Source organism: Prionailurus bengalensis, chromosome B2 (assembly GCF_016509475.1).
Source record: "Prionailurus bengalensis isolate Pbe53 chromosome B2, Fcat_Pben_1.1_paternal_pri, whole genome shotgun sequence".
In the NCBI taxonomy this organism is placed as follows: Eukaryota; Metazoa; Chordata; class Mammalia; order Carnivora; family Felidae; genus Prionailurus; species Prionailurus bengalensis.
Genome location: NC_057349.1, coordinates 98,784,715 through 98,802,993, shown reverse-complemented (window position 1 = coordinate 98,802,993; position 18,279 = coordinate 98,784,715). Strand labels below are relative to the sequence as shown.

Below are 18,279 nucleotides of genomic sequence, written 5' to 3'. Positions count from 1 at the left end.
TCAATAAATAATGAGAAAGAACACAAAATACCAATATCAGGAAAGAAAAGTGAGAGTTTTACTACAAATCCTCCAGAAATCAAAAGTTTAATGAGAAAATATGAACAACTCAATGCCAATAAATTCAACAACTAAGATGAAATGGACAAATTTCTTGAAAACTACAATTGATCAAATGTGATTCAAGATCTACTGAAAACCTGCATAGCCTTATTATTTATTATAGAAATCGATTATCAAAATTTGTCCCACAAAACAACCCCAAGCCCAAATGCTTTCAGAAGTAAATTCTAACAAACATTTAAGCAAAGAAATAATACCAATCTTATACAACCACCTTCAGAAAATAAAAGAAGGAGCACTTCTCATTCATTTATGAGACCAAGTTACCCTAATGCCCAAATCAGACAAAGATGTTAAAGAATGATAGACTAATATCCTGAACATAAAGGTAAAAATCCCTAGCAAAATATTTGTAAATAGAATCTGGCAATATATGAAAGCAATAATACAGCATGATGGAGTGTGGTATACCTCCAAAATTCAAGGTTCTTTTAACCTCTGTAAATGAATTAATGTAATCCACCATACTAAACAAGTAAATGTCATATGTAGATGCAGAAAAAAACATGCAACAAAATTCAATATCTATTTATGATTTTTTAAAAAACTGTCAGCAAACTAGGAATAGAAAAGAATCTTTCTGGGGCGCATGGGTGTCTCAGTTGGTTAAGCATCTGACTTTTGATTTTGGCTCTGGTCACGATCTCACAGGTTCATAAAATCGAGCCCTGTGTCGGGCTCTGCACTGACAGTTCAGGGACTGCTTGGGATTCTCTCTCTCTCTCTCTCTCTCTCTCTCTGTCCCTCCCCTGCTCGTGCTCTCTCACTCTCTCAAAATAAATAAACATTTTTTTAAAAAAAGAAAACAATCATTTTCATTCTGATAAAGGGCATCTCTGAAACCTATAGCTAACATCACACTTAATACTGAGACTGCTTTCCCCATAAGATCAGGAACAAAACAAGAAAAATGTCTGTTCTTGCCACTTCTATTCAACTTCGTACTAGAGATCCTAGTCAGCACCAGAAGGCAAGAAAAAAATAAATAAATAAATAAAAGGCAACCAGATTGGGAAGGAAGTAGTTCCCCTTCCTAAATTATATGATTATTAATGCATAAAGCTAAGGAAATGACCCCCCCACAAAAAAGCTACTAGAACTAATGAGTGTGATGAGAAAAATGACTATTTTGTGTTGAGGACTAGGTATTTGACAGTATGATAACCCTGTTCACACCAAGTCTAAACATTTAGATAAGGACCTGAGTTTAGGATTGCTACCATAATTTCCCACTTTGCTCTTCCTATGATACCTTTTTAAAATAGCCACTTAGAGTTAAGCCCACAAAAAGTTAATGACCTCTGCTCCTATCACCTGTTCGGTCATCGGTATTTGCTACCCTGCTCTCTATCTCCTGCTCACAGTGCCTAGGACAAAGGACTGCTTTCCCCCCAGATCATTCCCTCCTCTCCCCCAACACTCCCACCTCTGCCATTTCTAAGTCTTGTAGCCCTACTTCCTTTCTGTGGGTGTACTGAAACTGTTCCTTCAATCGACCCTGTGGGTTTCACTTCCCCAAATTAAAAGTTTGATGCTGAGGAAGCTATCTGCCAACCCCATGTGAGTGGCCTGTGCCCCTCAATTCAGCCGGTCATAGTCTGCATTATTCTTAATTCAACACACCAGCTCCAGCTTCTCCACATGGTGACTTTAGCAAGGCTTCAGAATATAAGGTCAATGTACAAAAATCAACTCAATTTCTGTATGCTAGTAACAAGCAATTATTAAATCAAATTTAAAATCCCATTTGCAATAGTATCAAAACTCATAAGACACTCAGGAATAGGTTTTTTTCTTAAAGACATAAAATTTCAACACTGAAAACTATCACATATTGTTAAGAGAAAATAAACCCCTAATAAATGGAGAGATATACCATGGATTAAAAGATTCAATATTATACGATCCTGCAATGTATAATTTTAGACAGTCCCAATTACAAACATTTTAAAAATTTAATCTGTAGGGGCGCCTGGGTGGCTGAGTCGGTTAAGCGTCCGACTTCAGCTCAGGTCATGATCTCATAGTTTGTGAGTTCGAGCCCCACGCCGGGCTCTGTGCTGACAGCTCAGAGCCTGGAGCCTGCTTCCGATTCTGTGTCTCCTTCTCTCTCTGCCCCTCCCCCGCTCTCACTCGCACAAAAATAAATAAGAACATTAAAAAAAATTTTTTTTAATTTTAATCTGTAAAGCAAAGTCCATGTGTTCTAAACTGATTGAAAGAAAATGGTTTCTGTACACATGGTTGAGTGTTCTTCCAGAATATCATCACCTAAAGGTAGCTTTATTTTTATTTTTCCAGAGCAAGGTTTACTATGCTCTGTTTTTCTTTCTTTGCTCCTATTTTCTCCATTATTATTACTATCACAATAGAGGTTTTTTGGCTTAATCTTGTTAGTTTGTTTGCTTGCTTATTAAATTTCTTTATAAAACAAAGTGCTCTATAAAGCAAAAATGAAAAGAAGAAAATCTTCTTGTAGCAGGACATGGGTGTGGAGTTTCATTTTATATATTTGAATTATACAAATATGAAATATCTTAATAATTCAAATATTAATAAATCTTCATTTTATATAAGTAATTTTATGATAATATTTCAATTAAAAATAATAAATAACTTCCAATTTCAGAAAAAGATTCAATATTACTAAGATTCAGTTGTCCCCATATTGGTCTATAAATTGATCTATAAATTCTACAGCTTACCATATATGAAAGACTCACAGGTAATACCATCCTCAATGATGAAAAACTGAGAGTTTCCCCCCAAAGGTCAGGAACACAACAGGGATGTCCACTCTAACTACTGTTTTCAACATACTACTGGAGGTCCTAGCTTCAACAATCAGACAACAAAAAGAAATAAAATGCAAAATAAAAGTTTGACTTTTATTCTTTCATTCTTTTTCATTTTTCATTCTTTGCAGATGACATGATACTCTATGTAGAAAACCCGAAAGACTCCACCAAAAACTGCTAGAGCTGATACATGAATTTAGCAAAGTCGCAGGATATAAAAACAACACATAAAAATTGGATGCATTTCTATACACCAATAATGAAGCAGCAGAAAGACAAATCAAGGAATCGATCCCATTTACAATTGTACAAGAAAAACCATAAGATACCTAGGAATAAACCTAATCAAAGAGGTAAAAGATCCATATGCTGAACATTATAGAACACTTATGAAAGAAATTGAAGACACAAAGAAATAGAAAAACATTCCATGCTCATGTACTGAAAGAACAAATATTGTTAAAATGTCTATACTACCCAAAGGAATCTACACATTCAATGCAATCCTTATCAAAATAACACCAGCATTCTTCACAGAGCTATAACAAATAATCCTAAAATTTGTATGGAAACAGAAAAGACCCTGAATAGCCAAAGCGATCTTGAAAAAGAAAACCAAAGCAGGAGGCATCACAATCCCAGACTTCAAGCTATACTACAAAGCTGTAATCATCAAGACAGTATGGTACTGGGACAAGAACAGACACTCAGATCAATGAAACAGAACAGAGAGCCCAGAAGTGGACCCACAAATGTACGGCCAACTAATCTTAGGAAAGAATATCCAGTGGAAAAAAGACAGTCTTTTCAGCAAATGGTGCTGGGAAAACTTGGACAGCAACATGCAGAAGAATGAAACTGGACCACTTTCTTACACCACACACAAAAATAAACTCAAAATGGATTAAAGACCTAAATGTAAGACAGGAAACCATCAAAATCCTAGAGGAGAAAACAGGCAGCAACCTCTTTGACCTCGGCCACAGCAACTTCTTACTAGACATGTCTCCAGAGGCAAGGAAATCAAAAGCAAAAATGAACTCTTGGGATCTCATAAAGATAACAAGCTTCTGGGGGTACCTGGGTGTCTCATTTGGTTAAGTACCTGACTTTAGCTCAAGTCATGATGTCGCGGTTCGTGGGTTCGAGCCCCACATCAGGCTCTGTGCTGACCTCCTAGAGCCTGCTTCAGATTCTGTGTCTCCCTCACTCTGCCCTTTCTCCACTCACACTCTTGTCTCTCTCTCTCAAAAATAAAACATTTAAAAAAGTTTTTAAAAAGATAACAAGCTTCCGCACAGCAAAGGAAACAATCAACGAAACTAAAAGGCAACCAGTGGAATGGAAGAAGATATATGCAAATGAACTATTGGATAAAGGGTAACTATCCAAAATCTATAAAAAACTTGTCAAACTCAACACCCAAAAAAACAAATAATCCAGTGAAGAAATGGGCAGAAGACATGAACAGACACTTTTCCAAAGAAGACATCCAGATGGCTAACAGACACATGAAAAGATGCTCAACACCACTTATCAGGGAAATACAAATCAAAACCACAATGAGATATCACTTCACACCTGTGAAAACGGCTAAATTAACAACTCTGGAAACAACAGATGTTGGCAAGGATGCAGAGAAAGGGGAACACTTTTGAACTCTTGACTGGGAACACAAACCAGTGTAACCACTCTCGAAAAAAAATATGGAGGTACCTCAAAAAATTAAAAATAGAACTACCCTACTACCTAGCATTTGTACTACTAGGTATTTATTGAAAAGATACAAAAATGCTGATTCAAAGGGCACATGCACCCCAATGTTTACAGTAGTACTATCAACAATAGCCAAATTATGGAAAGAGCCCAGATGTCCATCAACTGATGAATGGATAAAGATGTGGTGTGTATACACACACACACACACACACACACACACACACACACACTCACACACACACACAGGCATGCACATATACAATGGAATATTATTTGGTGATCAAAAAAAATGAAATCTTGCCATTTGCAACAACATGGATGGAGCTAGAGTATATGATGCTAAGTGAAATAAGTCAGAAAAAACTGATACCATATGATTTCACTCGTATGTGGAATTTAAGTAACAAAACAGAAGAACATAGATAGGGGAAGGGAAGGAAAAATAAAATAAGATAAAAACAAAAAGGAAGGCAAAACATAAGAGACTCTTAAATACAGAGAACAAACTAGAGGGGAGGTAGGTGGGGGGTGGGCCAAATGGGCAATGGGCATTAAGGAGGGCACTTGTTGGGATGGGCACTGGGTGTTATATGTACGTGATGAATCACCAAATTCTAATCCTGAAACCAATACTATAATATATGTAACTAACTTGAATTTAAATAAAAAAAATAATAACAATCAAATTCTATCGTTTAGATTTGTGCATTTCAACTTATTTAAATTTAAAAAAAGAACCTTATAAAACAATAAGTGGTAGGTGGGGAGTGGAACAAGTTATAGCTAATAAAGGTAATTCAGGAGCTGGTGATGGGAATGTGGGTGTGGATATGTGGTGTGGATATGTGGGTGTTTGCTATTCTGTTTATTTTGTATTTGCTCAAATTTTCCATAACAAGCTAAAAAAAACAAACAAAAAAACACAAACCCAAAGACACAGAAACCACAAACCCATGTTCTAAATTAACTGATTCATCAGATATACAATTACTCTGTCAAATAGTTATAAAAGTTTCTAATCACTGACTCTCTGTTTCTGTATGTAATCCCTCCCAGTCCAGTAACAAACTATCTATGTCGGGCACCAATTGTCAGACCACACTCTCAGTAGCACTACTGGTCTTCTCTGCCTCATTCTTTTCTTCACTGAACAATAGTAGTAATAGTAGTAGTAACAAGATTTACTTCTTAGAGGTTTTATGAGGATTAAATAACAAAATATATGTGGAGTGCTTTGTGACCGTGGCTGGCATAGAAGTGTTCCATAAGCATTAGCTCTATTATTCTCGTTAACACAACCCGCTACAGTTGGGTTTTTTTCCTTTTGCGTCCTAGGATCTCTTTACTTACTGGCAATTTTATGCTTTTTTTCTGAGTTATTTATGTCCCTTAAACTTTGAACTTATTACTGAAATAAATCTTTCTCCTTAAATCTTTTTTTTTATTAAAAAAAATTTTTTTTAACGTTTATTTATTTTTGAGACAGAGAGAGACAGAGCATGAACGGGGGAGGGTCAGAGAGAGGGAGACACAAAATCTGAAACAGGTTCCAGGCTCTGAGCTGTCAGCACAGAGCCCGATGTGGGGCTCAAACTCACGGACAGCGAGATCATGACCTGAGCCAAAGTCGGCCGCTTAACCAACTGAGCCACCCAGGTGCCCCTCTGCTTAAATCTTTAAATCCAAATATAAAAAAGAAGAATCACATACTTTACTGATGAGGAAACTGAGATTCAAAAAATTAAATTCAGCAGACATTTCTCAGGGTGGTTGCCTTGGCCCAACCATTCCTGAAAACAAAAGTCATTACTGCCAGACCCCATCCTGGCCACGATGATTTGCCCACCAAGGGGCAGATTCCCAATCATAGCTGAGTCAATCATGTTCCTTCTCCTAATGCCGATGGTATGTCCTCAGCAACACCCTGAGTGGGTTCTCTAATACTGCTCTCCTGTTCCTGCCTTTCCAGAAGCTGAGGAGTTATCCTCTTCCAGTGATTCCAAGCAGTGGCTCCTCTAGCATCCTTCCGATAAACTCGCTTTTTACCTCTAAGCTGGCTGGAGTTAGTTTGCATTGCTTAGATGACTGAGTGGGGTCACAACCAAGTTCTGGAATACGTCTCTTTATATTAGACACTCTCAAGTGTATCTAATGGAAGCCTACTGTTTACAAGGCACTGTACCACCATGTGTGCTGTGAGGACCAACAGGTTATGACAGGACAAGAAGGGGTGGGACTTTACTAGGAACGAGCTGCAGAAAAGACACTACGTAGGTATAAGGAACTGAAAGCAATACAGATTTACTGCAGAATAAGGGACATAAAGGCACAGCGTTAATCCTCAATAAATATTTGTTGAATTGATATTAAATTAGACATAAAATCATACAGAATGATGACAAATCACATATAGCTTTCAATGCCAAACTAAAGGATAGTGTTTACTCTCCTCAGAATGGGAGCTACTGAAGGTTTGTGAGCAGAAGAGCCCTGAGTTATGCTTTGAAAATAATACTAACATCTCAGCCAGTCCTAATGCATGCTCTGCTGATTAATGGGCTGAAGTTTCTGTGTTTTGAGTGTAGTATTTATGTTTCTAACCAGGGACATTTACCAGCACATTGTACAGAAAGCAGAAGGTTTTGTTTGTTTCAATGTCAAAATGATACCTCTGTATGACTCTCCTCAGAGAACAACACAAGATAGCTACAAATATTTGATAATTTCCTCCTCTGGCGTGGATCTAATCAAATGAGGTTGCCAACAAAATTAACTTAGGTTTGGGGCGCCTGGGTGGCGCAGTCGGTTAAGCGTCCGACTTCAGCCAGGTCACGATCTCGCGGTCCGGGAGTTCGAGCCCCGCGTCAGGCTCTGGGCTGATGGCTCAGAGCCTGGAGCCTGTTTCCGATACTGTGTCTCCCTCTCTCTCTGCCCCTCCCTGCCCTTCCCCCATTCATGCTCTGTCTCTCTCTGTCCCAAAAAGTAAATAAACGTTGAAAAAAAAAATTAACTTAGGTTCAACAATACTTCTCCATTAATTGTGACCTGAGGGAGACCTGATATTAGAACCAGGTTATAATCGAGCAACTGTTAAGTACCTACTTTATCAATGGAAGACAACCCAGGTTCCATTGAATGTGCCCTATGAAACACTCTACAGCATACAGGCAGGCTTCCAGCATAAGCAATCTTATTACTATGAAGTGTAATTTTAAACACAGACTCTAACATTACTGTTACCCCAATTCAAAAAGTTGTACTTTATTTTCCAACCACACAAATGACAATGTGCTCCTATAAACACTATTCTGTAAATCTTAGGGACCCAGTAATCTAAACACAAAAACTGATCTTATTCTATAGTAACTATTTACACGGCCATTTGAAGTAATGAAACAAAAAGTGCAAAAAAAGTCAAGTGAAAAAGCAAAATAATGTTACCCAAACAAACCAGTCTTTAAGCAAAACAAGTTTTCCTTTCCTTTCAAATAAAGAGAACCAAATATTTTAGCAATAAAAGCGTACGCAATTAACAGTATAGTAATTGGCATGCCACGGAATCGGAAAACACACAAATTACTCATTCAAAGGTCAAAAATATTTTTTCATACCCTTGTCTGTACTGTAAGTAGCGAACTACAGAACTAACAGACTCTGAAAGTTGGAAAAAATCCATACTCGTTCAGAACTTTATGAACAGTTTCTGACATACACCCACAAGCACCTGTTTCCAGTGTATTTCAACTGTGGCTTTTAAATGGAAACATGTAAAAGCAAAAGCAGCAGCGCCCTGGGTGCGATAACAAGGCGAAGCCCCCTCAGACACATGCCCACGGCTGGGATTAGGGACTTAGGGAGGAAGATGCTGTCACCGTCCTCCCTCGCGCGCCCCGCCGCGCCCCGCCGCGCAGGGAACTCACAGCTCTGGTCTCGTACAGAACCAGCTTCTGGACGGAGCTTATGATGGGGGCAGCGGCCGCGGGCATGGTCGGAAGAAATGGGGGCCCTCACGACAGGGCACCAGGCCGCGGCCCAGAGTGCGGCAACCTCCAGGCTGCTCCAGGAGGCCGGGAGAGAAGACACCTCACACCCTGGACATCAGATCCAGACGGAAAATACGCCCCTCGTGCACTAAACAAACAAGACCGGGAATAGCTCAGGTGTTTCCGGATCCCGGATCCCCACCTCCGGGCAAGTCCCGCCCCAGGCACGTCGGGGGCGGAGCTGGAGGATATACCGTAGAGAGGTCGCGTAGAACCTGCGCGTTGCTTAGGGAGGAAGCGAAGGGCGCCATGTTTGGTGCGGGCGGGAGAAAAAGTGGGCGGAGAAAAAGCGAACAGGTTAGTCTGGGCTCGCGCTTCATCTAGTCCTCTTTGGAAAAGGAGTAGGGTTTGCGACTGGATTGCTTCTTTTGAATCGGTTTCTGAGTTGTAGATAGATCCATTCGAAGTTGGTCTCTTTTTTTCTGCCTACCTCTGCCTTTATTTTCCTGGAAATATATCTGATAGCCCTTCGCTGTGTGCCGGTGTTTTTCCCCTTGCGTCTCTTTATCTGTATTAACCCTTAGGAGAGTCAACAAAATCCATGCTGTCTGAAAGCTGTGTGGTTCAAGGAATTTTTTTTTAATCACCTTTTTAAAAAAATCACCGAAAGTTGGAGATTTTGTAAATTCTACAAACGGACTGTCGTGCAATGTTTAGTGCAGTGTGGTGTGGCACCGACTTTGAGACCGGCAGTTCTGGGTTAAAATAAGGCCTCTTCCATTTGATATGTGTGAACCCAAGTGGGCAATGTACATGCCCTCTCTAATCATCATTCATTTTATATTTGTCAAAAGGAATGTATTAAAAATACAAAGTTAAGTGAAAAAGTGAATAAGTAAAATTATTTTAAAAAATCAATAAATTACAGCCCCACCTACAAGACCCGGTCCCCCAAGAGGCACTGCGCGAAGCCCAGCCAGGGGTTCCCTAGGCAACCGCTGCACCGACACAGCGATACCAGAGGCGGCTGCGGACCGGCAGGTGGGGTCCTGTGGACTCCTGGGGACTCCTCTGTGCCGAGGTAAGTAGGGGTCGTAGTCCCCCTCCCCGACGCGCTTTGTGTCTATTGAATGGAACCTTACCTCCTGCGGGGACCCCATGCCAGTTCCTTTTCCTACAAAACTAAACTTCGGGATTTCTCAGTAAATTAGTTTTTAAAACAATTTTCCCTTCAAACCACTGATGACATTCCACAAATATTTACTGAGCACCTACTATGAGAGTATAAGACATCGCCTAAGTAGAAGTGGTAGGTTTCTCAGGAGATGGGCCCCTGTAAACCGCACAACCCACCTGGAGAGTTTCTCAACGGCTTAAAAGGTGAGGGAACTTGTAAACATTCTATTGAATTATAGTATAAACCTATAACATAATGTGATATTAGAGATTATATTACATAACAATGAGATGTTAGAGATCATGTTGTAAATTTAAAATTGAGAAATTACCAAATTAAAAAAAATAAATGTTTAATTATTTAGTATTTTAATTTTCTTTCATAGTTTGGTCCTATTTTATTAAGAACTAGAAAGATGGCCATGTCAGTTCTGGCATTTTACATTGACTTGGATCTTTCAACTGGGAAGAATATTTAGTTGTGTTTTTTTCATAGTGGAAACCAATTCTTCTGAATATGAGTTAAATATCTGCACTATGTTTTTATTTAGGATAACAACTCTTAAAATATGTGTAGAATTCTGGTTTCCAATATTTAATTTTCAATTATTATATTATACTGTAATATTGCTCTTCATTTGAACCTTGTCTTAGTTTGGTTCACCTAGAAGCACATCCTGAGACAAAAATTCGAGGGCAAGTGGTTCATATAGGAAGTAATCCCAGGAAACATCAGGGAACAGAAGGAAGCTGATAAAAGGAATATTATCAAGCAAATTTCTCTGTGGGCTGAATTCACTGCGAAATACTGAGATATTTGTCTCAGAGTAATTCCCTCTTAAGGGCAAAGGAGCTGGGGCATTTATTCACTACCTCCCATCAGTTATTGGCTGAGGCCTGCTATGGCAGAACATTAATTTCCTGGAACTTGTGGTCTGCCTGTGCTCAGGCAGACTAGGTATGGCAGCTGGAAACATTCCTTAGGCAAAGAGCCACACGTGCTAGAAGTTGGAAGTCAGACTGACCATTCATGGAAAAGTTACATGTCAAGTGGTCATGGGCACTAATAGCATCTGCTACGTTCCAATGAGATATACTCGTTTGCACTAGTCATTTCCACTCTCCCCCCCCCCCACCCATATTAAGTTCACACCATCCCCTCAGTGATTCTTCTCGATGGTGGCTGGTCTCAATTTCTGAAAGAAAAGGACTCACCAAAAGATGGTTAGTGGGACAAGCTATAGAATCCACTACTGCAATTAATCCGAGGTCTGAAATTGATAATTCATCACTTGCCTCCTCTACCACCCATTCTAGATTTCTCTTACCCTTGGCTGGCACTTCTGCTGAGCTCAGTTGTTTTCCCAGTAGGGTAACCAGCCTTCATCCCTGAGGGCTGTAAGCCTCTTGTTACCATGTCTTTGTCAGACCGGGCTTGCTACAATTACAAGAGGAGTCTCAGAGAATCCCCTGAGTTCAAGACATACATCTCCTGCTCCAAGCAGTAGAAGCAACCCTGTCCTCACCTGCCAGTGCAGTAACTCCTTGTGGCCATGTGGAGCCACAGAGGACCAGGCAGCGGTTTTAGGTTTAGTGAAACCCACCTAAAGGGGTCTCCTGATAGAAGCATCTCTCTCCCCTCAATCAAAACCAGGACCTCCAGTCCAGCAGAGCCTGAAGTCATGAGGAAGGATGGTACAAATTCCTCATGTCAATCACTGAGAGGGATGGTAGTGTCTCAATCCCACACAATCTCAAACTGGCGTTTTCATTGTACCTTTAAGAGGCCATTCCAACATTCTGTCAGACCGGTAGCTTCTGGATGAAGAGGTATGTGGTAGAATCAGTGGATCCTTCTTATCATACCCCCTTTACTAAAAAGAGGGTCTTTTGATCCAAGGCAATATTATATGGGATCTCATGATAAATGAGACACACTCCAAACCCTTAGATAGTAGTGCTGGCCAAGGCATTGTGGGTAGGAAAAGCACACCCATACAGGGACACATGTCACCTGCTGTATTCTCCAAGGTGAAGGAATTCCATGTAATCAGTTTGTCACTGAATGGATATACCATTTTGAGTGCTTAGCCTCAGTCTCTGTAACACACAGGTGAGAGGCTTAGTGATAGAAGTAACTAAATCAGCCTGTTGAGAGGGAGATGCGTCATTGAACCTATGCAATGGCCTCCATCACCTCCATCCCTACCACCGTGCCTCCTCCATTTATGAGCCCATTTTGGAAGCATTGAGGTGACCAGGGATAAAGACTGGCTAGTGTTTACTGGAAAATCAACCTGCTTTGTGAGACTCAAAAATCCACATATTTTGTGTCCACTTGTATTTTTTTACTATGTGGTATAACAAAATTACCACAAATTTAGCAGTTTAAAACACATACATATATTATCTCATAGTTTCCATGTTCAGGAGTCCAGGCGTAGCTTAGCGGGTTTCTCCACTGAGGGTCTCACAGAGCTGTGGTCAAGATGTTGGCTGCGCGGCATTTTCATCTGGAGACTCGACTAGGGGAGAATCTGCTTCTGAGCTCATTTAAATTGTCAGCAAAAATCATCTCTTTGTGGTTGTTTCTTTTCTTCCTGGCTGTTGTCCAGGGGCTCCCTCCATGACTGGAGGCCACCCACTGTTCTTTGCCCGCAGCCCTTTCACATCATGGCAACTTAATTCAGAGCCAACCAGGAAGTCTCTCCAGTGTGCTAAAATAGGATCTTACATAGTACAATGTAATCACAGGAATGGTATGTCTAATACCTTTGCTAGATTTAGAAGCAAGTCACAGAATCCATCTTCTCTTAGGGAATGGGGTCACACAGGGTGTGACTTGGTAGGGCTTGCCATAGAGTGTGTTTGCTGTGTCCTTCTCATAGGTCCATTCGCATGCCTCTTCCCCAGAACTCTTTTTCTCTTATCTCTCAGTCTTGCTCCTCCCAGGCCTTTGACCAAGCCATTCAATACTGTCCTCCAAACTGAGGACCTAGGAACACTGCCTAAAACTCTGCCCACAAGGAGGATTTCCCTTAATCATCATCTTTCAGGGCTGCCTCTGAGTGGCACTAAAGTCTGGAAGCATTCCATCTACAGTTTGCACCAATATATCATGATTCATCCATGACTTTTTTTAAGTTCCTAGGGAATTCCTTATGATGTCTGAGCTGAAAAAGAGACATTGATAAGCAAAAGATAGATGACATGGTGTCTGGGCTGCTTATTTATGAAACTTATTTGTACCCTCCAGACGTGCTTGGACCTGATCCCAGCGTTCCATTTTTGTCATTCAGTGGATTACTCCTGTGCCTGCCCAACTTTAGGACTAGATCTAATGTACCCAGTTCATGATGGGCACTTCCAGTTGCATAGTCACTTGGTGTCCCATGGCCAGGCATTCATTCTCTCCCAGAGCCCAGAGCATTGCCAGGAGTGGCGTTTTGAATGGGGAGTGGTTCTCTGCTCCAGACAGCAATGATCTACACCGAGAGGTTTCTGTTGTGGCTTTCCTAAGACTCCAAAAGTATTCTCACCTACTGTAGGTGTCTCCCTCTAGCATCATGGGATCTGGCCAGGTATATGGCCCAAGAAGCAGGCCTCTGGTACCATAGACTAAAACTGCTACAGAGCTCTCTGTTGCTCTGAGGTTCGCTCAAAACTGACAGCTTTCCAAGTCACCCATTATATGGATCAGAACAGTATTCCCAAGTATGCTACAGGCTGTCTCCAAAAACTAAAGAGACTTATAAAATACTGCACCTCTTTTTTTTTTTTTTAGAGGTAGAAGGTATAAGGTATAGTAAACTTGTCCTCTACCTTGGAGAGAACATCTCGGAATGTCCCAGACCACTGGTCTTTTAAAACCTCACCAAAGTAACAGGGCTTTAAATGTAGATTTATCTTCCACTTTCTGCTGCTCATGTGTCTTATGAAGCCATCCAGAACACTTGCCACTTCCTGCTCACAGGCTCTGATATTGTCAATATTGATAATATATCAACAAGGGATCAAAAAGACCCCTTTGTACTATAGCTGTTAAAAGAGCAGGAGAGTCCTGGGGCAAGCCTGAATGTTCCTTGCTGACAGTTCTAAGTGAATGCAAACTGTTTCTAATCTTCTTTTCTGAGAGGGATTTAAAAAAAAACACAACACATTTGCCAGATGAGTAGCTGCATACCGAGGACAAGAAGCTGTGTCTGACTAGTAAAGATTGCATCTGCACAATTACGAGTGGGGCTATCACTTGGTTAAGTTTTCAGTAGTCCCCCATCATCTGTCATGATCTATCTGGTTTTTGTAAAAAATCACACTGGAGAATTGAGCAGGGCTATCTTTTTAGATAGTTTGGGGTATCACCTTTCCATTTCATTTGGAATGACTTACTATTTATTTCATGAGCTTCCACTTGGCTTTTCTACCACAGTGGTGCTTACTCCACAGGCAGGGAACGACTGGGAAGATTTTGCCAGGTGCAATCCCCATCACATAGTCAGGGACCAGGAAAAGAACCACGAGGTGATCCTGCAGATCCTGCACTGTAAGACTGACTTGAGCCGAGACTCCATTTATTACTGGTTCTCCATTTGCTTTCACACCAGCAGGAGGCCATGATGGCATTTTGTATCTGCTGGTGTTGGTGTCAGCTCAGACCCTATGTCCTGTAGGCTCTGAAAGAGGAGGATAGTCCCATTTCCACAGTGTGTATTTCCCCAGTTAATGGTTGTAGGTTCCCTTGGAGAAGGAAGAATTGGGGAATCCCTATTGTAAATACTTGTTACGGTGTTGTAGGGTCTATTCTCCAGGACTCCTCGCCTCCCCTTCAATAAATGGGCTCTGGAGCTAAGAACTAGGCAAGGATCATGATTTTCCACTGTGGTTGCTGACATCAGCCTTTGATTCACTTGCCCTTTGTCATTTTTAGAAAAGTAAGTTAATAAACATTTTCGTTCACTGCTCATCCATTTCACCCCCTAGAAATTCCATCGTTTATTAACCATTGCCATAGATTTCTGTGGATCTTGATTGTTGCCATTCTGGACTTCCTGCCCATTGTAGTAATTACACCTACTTTGTTTCTGATGGTTAAGTGCTGCCATCTGGCCTCTGCTCTTCAAGACCCTGTCATCCCCACTGAAACGTGGAACCCCAGTATCGTAGCAGCCTTTCCCCTACCTTCAGTCCTGGCCTACAAAGAACAGCCACCACTGAGCTTATTAAGGATACTAGTGCCCCCTTACTAATTCATTCCTTATAGCCTTAATGAGGGGAGTGTCCTCTGGCCATCCCAACAAGCAGAGTTGGCTTATCAGTTCTCTAGCCTCATATGTGAAATCCATTTAACATGTCACCTCCTCGAGCCTTTGACACACTACTCTATATTCTACCAAGGCAGTTCCAGCATTTCTACCACATTTACTACAGGCTGTTGTTCTTTTCCAAGCTTCAAGAAACCTTACCAGCAGTGAATTAGGACCCACTCCAGGTGTCCTAGTCAGTATGTTAACACCTTGAGTCATGGGAGAGAGCCCACGTATCAATAAACTCTCATCTAGTCTCCATTCCCCCGCTCAGCACCCTCAAGATCCTTTTGTAGGCATGTTCTCCTGATTCCTGTTGGTACATCATAGCCAGGCCCTCCAATTCTTTAGGTGCACAATACCTTTCTTCCTGTACCAGTGCCTCCACAGCCAGGCTGGGCTGATGCTTGACCCCAGTTACTGGTCTAAAAGCTATGAGGAAGTTGAAGCAGATCTTGTGGAGGGCAAGCATTGTTTTCTGAAGTGTCTGCCTCAGGTGATGCAAGGAGAGGCTGCTATCCTTCCAGAGATGAGGGAGGAGCTACTTCTGTCAGTGCAAGGCATTCCAGGTGCTACTGAGTGTTAGATGGAAAAGGGAAGAAGCCTGAGTTCTTTTTGCTGCCACAATAAAGAATTACAGGACAGCAAAGGGAAAGTAAAGCAGAGCAAAGTTTTACTCAAGTACACTCCAAGGGAGGAGCAGGCCAGTCAAGAGAGACAAAGGCCCCAGAAACCCCAGGGTGTAGGCTTATATCAATTTTTTTTTTTTTGAGTGGGTCCTAAGGTAGCAACATTTGGGTAACAGGCCTGGATTATATAATAATTAGCCAACTGCACATACCCTTTCCCAAGACGTATTCAAAATGCCTGCACTAGGTAGAAAACAACATTATTTCTATTCTAGAGGCATACACCAAATAAGGACAACAGGATGCTGTCTGCACAAGTGCAACAAGCACAACAAACTCAATTCTTCCTCTGCTGGGATGTTGTGACCTTAGATGGGTGGAATGGGGTGGTCCCCAGGCGGTTGTCCATTGGGCATCTCCATCAGGACGTCTAAGGTCCATCCTCCTGTCACTCACTCATGCCTAGCTTCCTGCCTCACACACATAAATCTTAGGGTTCGAAGTACTCAGATATCCACCTAAATGTCCCCACCCCAGGCCTTAGGGCCCTGGTTTTAGTGTACTTAAAAGAGACTCTTTAATAAATGCACCACCTCTATAAAAGGTTTAGATGCATTTTCTCCTTTAGAATTAGATTTTATAGTAGCATTACTTGTTTTTTTGGTACTAAAAAAAGCTTGAAATTTTAGTTCTTTTGTCATGAGGTTTTCTTCTCAATCTTTTTAGGATACTGGTAATAATTCTTATTATGTCTTTTTTTTCATAATGACACTATAAAATAATATTGGTATATTAAGTCCATTTGAATAGTCTTAAATTCCACAGAGAAATATAATCATATCCCTTTACCTGGAAGCATATAGCCCCCATAATCCACTTTTTATTGTTTCATGAACAGCATTTCAGACTGCTGGTTCCATTTTTGAACTCTGCTCATTAAAGTCATTTCATAAGATTTTGTCATTTTTCCGTAAAGAGTTTGTATACGTTTTATAATATTTAATCCTGGTTACTTTATTATTTTGCTGCAAAAATGTCTTTTTTATCTTCAGTTACATTTTCTAGCAAGTCGCGGTGTATAATGGTGTATAGAAATGCAACTGAGGGCACCTGGATGGCTCAGTTGGTTGAGCATCCAGCTTTGGCTCAGGTCATGATCTAGCAGTTCATGAGTTTGAGCCCCGCTTTGGGCTCACTGCTGTCGGTGCAGAGCCCACTTTTAATACTCTGTCCATCTCTCTCTTTGCCCCTCCCCTGCTCACGCTCTCTCAAAAATTAAAAAACAAATATTTAAAAAAAGGGAAATGCAACTGAATTTTGTATAATTTTGAATCCAGCAAATTGGGTTATCAGGCTAATTCTCAAAATTTATCTGTGATATGTTTGTTTCTCATGTAGACAATCATATCAACTGGGAATAATTATAGTTTTCTTTCTTTTGTCTTGTTATTACCTGAAAAGAACATTTTTTTAAAGTTTTCTAATTTGTATTTTGAGAGAGACAGAGACAGTGCAAGTGGGAGAGGGGCAAAGAGAGAGAATCCCAAACAGGCTCCACACTATCAATCAAGCACAGAGCCCAACGTGGGGCTCGAACCCAAGAAACCACAAGATTATGATCATGACCTGAGCTGAAACCAAGAGTCAGATTCTTAACCAACCCAGGCACCCCTGAAAAGAACATTTTTAATATTTAATCATTAAATATGTTTGTCTTTTGTTAATACCTTTTATCAGATTAAAGAAATTCCCCTCTTTTCCTAGTTGCTAAGAGATTTTTATTAATCATTAAAGGGTGTTGAATTGTGTTACACTTTTTCTACATCTATTAAGATGATCGTGTAGTTTTTCTCTTTTGTTTTAATATGATAAATTAATTTCTCAACAACCTTGAGTTCCTGGGGAAAGCCCAACTTGGTCATGATGTTATTACCTTGTTCATATATTCCTGGATTCAGTTAGCTAATGTTCTGATTAGGATTTTTAAAATCTTGTTCATGAATGAAATTGGTACATAATTTTGCTTTCTCACACTCTCTCTCGTTTAGGTAAATGTTATATGAGATATGTAAACTAATGTTAGAAGTCTCCACTTTATCTTTTCTCCAAAAGAGTATCTGGAAGCTTGTACGTCCGGAGTTCTTCAAAAAACCATCTGGTTTCTTTTATTTTTTCCCCAAAGACACAATTTATTTTCAAACCAAAGAAGCCAAGGAGACTTTGGCTACCCCCATTCCCTTCCTGAGCAAAAACTGACAGAACAGAGGTGGCTCTCCACCTCCTCATAAAGTCTTTGGTCAAAATAAACTATGAAATTGGGGCCCAGGGCCTCTGTAAAGACCCTGGCAGGGCAGAGGCCTCCCTAAGAGAAACACACTAAGCCCCACCTTCTGGTCCTGCCACCCACTTTCCTCCAATGACACTTTTTGTGGGAAGATTTTTAGTTACTGACTCTGTTTCCTTATGGTTATAGAACCACTTGGGTTTCCTCTTTTTTTTTCTTGAGAAGTTGATTTTTCTAGGAATTTATCAATTCTTAGAAATAATA

General features: G+C 40.6%; 2 protein-coding genes across 3 annotated transcripts in view; one reads left to right on the top strand and one right to left on the bottom strand.

Moving 5' to 3' along the window:
- The window catches only part of FIG4 (FIG4 phosphoinositide 5-phosphatase), a 135,346-nt gene extending 126,485 nt beyond the window's left edge, over positions 1–8,861 (bottom strand). Inside the window, exon 1 of one of the 2 annotated variants that reach the window (XM_043592095.1) lies at positions 8,561–8,861. In XM_043592095.1, coding sequence (XP_043448030.1) covers positions 8,561–8,626 — 66 coding nt within the window. In that variant the 5' untranslated portion in view covers positions 8,627–8,861. The remainder of the gene's footprint in view (positions 1–8,560) is intronic. The other variant, XM_043592096.1, reaches the window with a different exon arrangement.
- A 495-nt stretch (positions 8,862–9,356) lies between these two features.
- Positions 9,357–18,279, top strand: part of AK9 (adenylate kinase 9) — a 135,391-nt gene continuing 126,468 nt past the window's right edge. Inside the window, 1 exon segment of the mRNA XM_043592094.1 lies at positions 9,357–9,704. The gene's annotated coding sequence lies outside the window, so the exon portion shown is untranslated.